This window comes from Rutidosis leptorrhynchoides, chromosome 3, assembly GCF_046630445.1.
Source record: "Rutidosis leptorrhynchoides isolate AG116_Rl617_1_P2 chromosome 3, CSIRO_AGI_Rlap_v1, whole genome shotgun sequence".
NCBI lineage: Eukaryota > Viridiplantae > Streptophyta > Magnoliopsida > Asterales > Asteraceae > Rutidosis > Rutidosis leptorrhynchoides.
The window spans coordinates 107,391,221-107,397,220 of NC_092335.1; the positions used below are offsets into that span (position 1 = coordinate 107,391,221).

General features: G+C 32.5%; 1 protein-coding gene across 1 annotated transcript; it reads left to right on the top strand.

Annotated features, from left to right (window-relative positions):
• The first annotated feature begins 3,682 nt into the window (after positions 1 to 3,682).
• LOC139896624 (protein CURVATURE THYLAKOID 1A, chloroplastic) lies at positions 3,683 to 5,418 on the top strand. The gene is made up of 5 exons (XM_071879273.1): positions 3,683 to 3,889; positions 4,156 to 4,469; positions 4,665 to 4,769; positions 4,873 to 4,944; positions 5,081 to 5,418. The coding sequence occupies exons 1-5, from the start codon at positions 3,766 to 3,768 to the stop codon at positions 5,147 to 5,149; spliced, it is 684 nt and encodes a 227-aa protein (XP_071735374.1). The 5' UTR covers positions 3,683 to 3,765; the 3' UTR covers positions 5,150 to 5,418.
• Positions 5,419 to 6,000: the final 582 nt, after the last annotated feature.

Here is a 6,000-nt window from a genome sequence, read left to right on the forward strand (position 1 = left end):
TATGATCAACTGAATTATGATTGATGTTAATTGAAATTGCTTTTGAATCTGCAATTAAGATTTAAACAACTTGTTTACAAGATTGATAAAATGGATTTTTGAATATTACCAACCGAGTAAATGAATCCTTATATAAGGTACGTCTCGTTTTGTTAAACTATTGTCAAAATTGACTTTTTAAAACAACATTGGATAACTTTTGTATGTCGATATCGAGCATTAGGATTGTGATACACTATGACCTGACCTAGCTTGATAGACATTTATTGACCAACATATGTTCTCTAGGTTGAGATCTACGGTTATTTGGTAATCCGTGTTTCGATCACATTTTGGTGAACGACTTTATATGCTGCTAAGGTGAGTTTCATTGATCCCTTTTTAATTGCTTTTGCAATATATATTTTTGGGCTGAGAATACATGCAATTTATTTTAAACACAATGGATACAAGTACATACTAAATTCTACACTGAGTTTGAACCGAAAATCCCTTAGCTTTGGTAACTAGTAACTGCCAGTTATAAGAACTGGTGGGCGCGAGTAGTAGTATATGGATCCATAGGGCTTGATATCCCCGTCCGGGCTAGAGCACTAGCCTTTTAACGAACGTATGCTATTTGAGAAGCGTACACGTTGGTTTGCGTGTATTATTAAGATGATTATACAAAGGGTACAAATTATATATACGTTAAGTTTAGTTACCAGGGTGCTCAATTTTGTAGAATATTTTGATAAACGTTTCTGGATGAAATAACTGAAATCTTGTGATCCACTTTTATATACAGATTATGCGAAACACTAAAACTATGAACTCACCAACCTTTGTGTTGACACTTGTTAGCATGTTTATTCTCAGGTTCCTAGAAGTCTTCCGCTGTTTGCTTATATGTTAGACAAGCTATGTGCATGGAGTCTTACATGGCATATTTATCAAGGAAACGTTGCATTCACCAAATCATCACCATGTATCTTATTTTGACTGCATCGTCAATGGAAGTACTATTGTAAACTTATTTACGGTGATTGTCTATATGTAAAAATCATCAGATGTCGAAAACCTTTGATTTAAATATTCATTTATGGTGTGCCTTTTCAAAAGAATGCAATGTTTACAAAACGTATCATATAGAGGTCAAATACCTCGCAATGAAATCGATGAATGACGTGTTCGTCCATATGGATTTGGAGCGATCGTCACACAGAACCTTCCAATCTTGCCCATAACCTACTCCATGTCCTCCACCTTTTCCTAGAATGTCAGAATTAGTTTATAGGCTAAGCGTTGATCTATCAGAAATGGCAAAAGAAATGAGATTGTGTCAACAGACCCGTATTCCGACGAAAAACAACCCCTTTTCTTTTTGTTCCGCTCCTTCGATTGATTGTTCGCATCGGATCTCAGGTTCTCTATAACACCGATGACGTGAAATGTGAAATAAGTCATCATATCTTCGATCATTAACCATAATAGGATGCCAATAAAGAGTGGGGGAAGGGAGGGCTTTTAGAATGCCGACATCTCTAGCGCTGTTGAGCTAGTCAGAATTTCTCACTATTCAAACAATCTCATTCGTGTAAGAATTAGCCAAGTTTGAAGCCTCTCGAATGACTCAGCTAGTTTACTAAACCCTCTATCTGACCTTCTATCAAGTAAGGTCCATTTGTGAAGAACATAATGAGTGTATTCCGCCAACACTACTGGGGAATGATTTATCGTGTCTATAAATGGGAATACATACACGCCCTACGTTCTCACACATGGCGTGACGCACGTCATTAGTGTTCATTCAAATACTAAACAGAAAACAAGAACGGTATCAAAATTCTAAAGATAGAAAATATATGTTGGAGGTAAGATATAAACACACAATCATATTTTATATATACTTTATTTGTAATTTCATGCCATACTTGTAAGTTCTATACAAGCGAGTTATATATGTTTCGCACATGTTTTTAAAATTTTTTAAATACATTACAATTATATCATTAGAAACTATAGAAACACTAAATCAAAGAAAGTCATGCATAAAAAGAAATGTACATGAAGAATACATTATCTATCTAATAAAACACTTTCAACAATAACATAAATTATCAATTGAGAAATGTTAACAAGTTAACAATATTTAGCTTAATTTTCTATAATAATATAAATCATATTTAATATTTTATGTATATTTAAAAATTATCAGTATAATTAACATATTTAATGGTATAAATAGAAAATAAGTGTAAAATCTGAACTTGACTAATTAGCATTTCTCATGGTATTATTATTATTATTATTATTATTATTATTATTATTATTATTATTATTATTATTATTATTATTATTATTATTATTATACTATGTAATAACCAGTTGTTGAACCCTCGCTTCGCGTCGGTGGTTCGGTTTTCAATGTATTTTATTGCGTTTAGTTTGTAAGATTATTTCGTGGCTAAAGAATGATGTTGTTGAAGCGCAAATCGAGTCGAACTAAAAGGTATAACCCGTGAAAGATTTAAATGTTAATTTAAATTAACAATATATGTGCATCTCCGCGTTTAGCTATGTAATTATCGACTTTTAAAAATTTAACGCAAAATCAACGTGTATGAAAAGTACCCCAAATATTTAACGTTTTTTAAAAAACGTCCGTTTTGCATATAGTTAGTGACATTGTGTTCCTAAAATTATTTCGAGTTTAACGATGGTGTGGGAAAAATTTAACTCGTTGCGCGCGAGAAGATATGACCCGTTGAATATTTGGGTGGAGTTTATTTAAATTTCTTTATGAAAATGGTTATTTGACACTTGGGGGGTGGATTTGAATATTTGAAAAAAGTGTGGGGTCTGTATAGTGAAATTTAATTAGAATTTAAAAAAAGGTGAAAGGACGAAAATGCCCTAGTTACTATTCATCATTTTTGTCTATTAGATAATATAGTTGTTGAACCCTCGCTTCGCGCCGGGGGTTCGGTTTTCAATGTATTTTATTGCGTTTAGTTTATAAAATTATTTCGTGACTAAAGAATGATGTCGATGAAGCGCAACTCGAGTCGAACCAAAAGGTATAACTCGTGAAATATTTGAATGTTATTTTAAATTAACAATATATGTTCATCTCCGCGTTTAGCTATGTAATTATCGACTTTTAAAAATTTAACGCAAATTCAACGTGTATGAAAAGTACCCCAAATATTTAGCGTTTTTTAAAAAGCGACCGTTTTGCGTATAGTTAGTGACATTGTGTTCCTAAAATTATTTCGAGTTTAACGATGGTGTTGGAAAAATTTAACTCGTTGCGAGCGAGAAGAGTACCCGTTGAATATTTATGTGGAGTTTATTTAAGATTTTTTATAAAAATGGTTAATTGACACTTTACACCCCTGTTTGGGAGGTCGATTTGAATATTTGAAAAAAGTGTGAGGGTCTTTGTTGATGTGGTGAAATTTAATTAGAAATAAAAAAAAGTGAAAGAACGAAAATGCCCATAATTACTATTTACCATTTTTGTTTATTAGATAATATAGTAATAAGTATTCATTAATAATTTATTAATATTAATACTTATACTAATACTAATATCAATTATAAAATTATTAATTATTTTAATTATTAATCATACTCCGTATTTCATATTACTTGCTATATATTTGTTGTATAAAAAGGTGAGTCGGTTGAGCTGAAACCGACCAAGCGCTCTTGCTACAAAACGAACAATAGAACCCTAATTGAACCAGCTAAAACCCCTAAAACCCCCCCTTTTACTGAACAATGCCGGAATTATGCACTTTGAATCCAAATCTTCTATCATATCCTACTTCTTCTTACAGAACTAACTCTCAATTTAAATTCACTCTTCCTTTGAAACCCAGCTCATTTCCTCATCAAAATTCAGGTACACATTTTCCACTAGTATTAAACCCTAGTTTTCATTATTCTTCATTTGACTAATCATTCTACTCATTTTGAATTTGTTTCTGTTAGGAAAATGTAATATACTGGTCATTATCACTTTAATTAGCCTTAGATTTAGATTATATATGAAGAACTGTGTTACTGTTTGTGTCCATTTCGATGCAAAATTGCGACTTCTTTATATGCTATGATGTGAAAATGACATAATATATGATTTTTTTTTATTTTTTAATTTTTGGTTTACAGGATTAAGCTGTTATCGGTATGTATCTGTTAAAGCGAAAGCATCTGATGAAGCATCAACTGGTGCAAACCAATATGTCAAAAATGAACCCGATGTTGTCAACCACTCGCCTTTAGAATCGAAAACAGACGATGAAATATCAAATGGAGCAAATCGTTATGTGGACGAAGAATCTGATGGTGTTGTCACTGAAGACGAAGCTCAAACTGTGGAGAACAATGGGTTTGGAGGGTTTAGTTTATTTAAAAATGAAGATGATACTGCCATTAATGATGAATTCCCCCAATTTGATTTTCTGAATAAGCTCAAAGTTGAGGTACTGTACCAGTACCTTGTTTAATTTGAAGTTTTGAACATATGCTAAAATGTGAGCATATGTATAGTTATGCATACATAAATTTTATAATTAACAACTGACTCCACTTTATATATGCGTACCCCAAGTGTTTGACTGTTGGTCAATGTTTTAAATAGTCTATGTGCTGACAAGTTGTTTGTGCTTGTTCTGTAGGTGGATCTTGAAGATTCCTTTTCGATTGCTTTACTTGGTGTAGGCGGCATTGCAGCTCTGTGGTTAACCGTGTCCGTAGTTGGAGCCATTGATCGTATACCATTGGTGTGTAATTCTTTATTTCATATTCATTTCTATTTGCTTGTGTAACATCTTATTATACCGTAAGTTGTCTAATGAAAGTTTTTGTTCAATTTTCTGTTAATAGTTTCCTAAGTTGTTAGAAGTGGTAGGTCTTGGCTATACTATCTGGTTCAGCACACGCTACTTGCTCTTTAAGGTATGTAAAGCAGATCATATATGTTTTTGTTACAATCCTGTCTTTTAACTCTATAATTGGGATATGGATATGTATTATAAATTGCTTATTTTGAAGCTGCATCTTCATCAAATTATATTATTTTCACATTTTGCAGAAAAATAGAGATGAATTGGCATCAAAGGTTGAAGGGATTAAACAACAAGTTCTAGGACCAAAGGATTGACAGGTGATATCACTGAAAGTTTTCTTTTACTATCAGTCTCAAATTGTATTTTAAAAAGAATTTGCCTTTTGGTACTAATAGTATGTGTATTTGTGGAAAGACCAACTTCGAGTGCGTGTCTCTTTACAGTTTATGAGTTGAATATGGAGAAATTTTAGTTTATCTGAGTCTCTTTACAGTTTATTGTCTTATCTGTTATTTTAAATGTCTTAGAAACTTCAAGATGTTATGGAGTTGTTCCCTTTTAGGTTGGTGTGATTGTATGAACAAAATTCACCTTGTAGCATGAATATTTTATTTAATACTTTAGACTTTTAGAGTGATGGGAGTTTATTGCAGTTGGTATGTTTTGTTTTCAATAGTTTAGTTTCTGTCATTTTCATGCCTTGTTATTTTGTCCGTCATAAATTCCACGAGGTTTGGATTGTTAAGTTGGTGCCTAATCGCGTTGATTGTGGCTTTCTTTTGTGTCTATAATTTGCAAATTATACACACATTGTGGCTTGTTTTCTAGTTTCGTTGATTAGCTTGTATCAGCTGGGATTGGGTTAGCATGTTGTTAGTTCGGCTTTCGTTTTCCTTTATTAAAAAGTTTGCTTTTCTGCCCAAAAAATCGTTTGTATAATAATAGAAAATGGGATCGACTTGGCCACATTTTTTTTTATTGAGAAATAGAAAATTATAGAATGGATAAATGAATGATACACATGTTGGATGAACTTGGTAACTAACTAAAACCACACCCACCAATAATTGAACCAGCCGATACAGACTCCTAGAGTTGTTGGCTCAAGCCATTGGACACCCTAAACTGAGCCTTGAAACAGTCTCTAGTAACCAAGACAAACGCT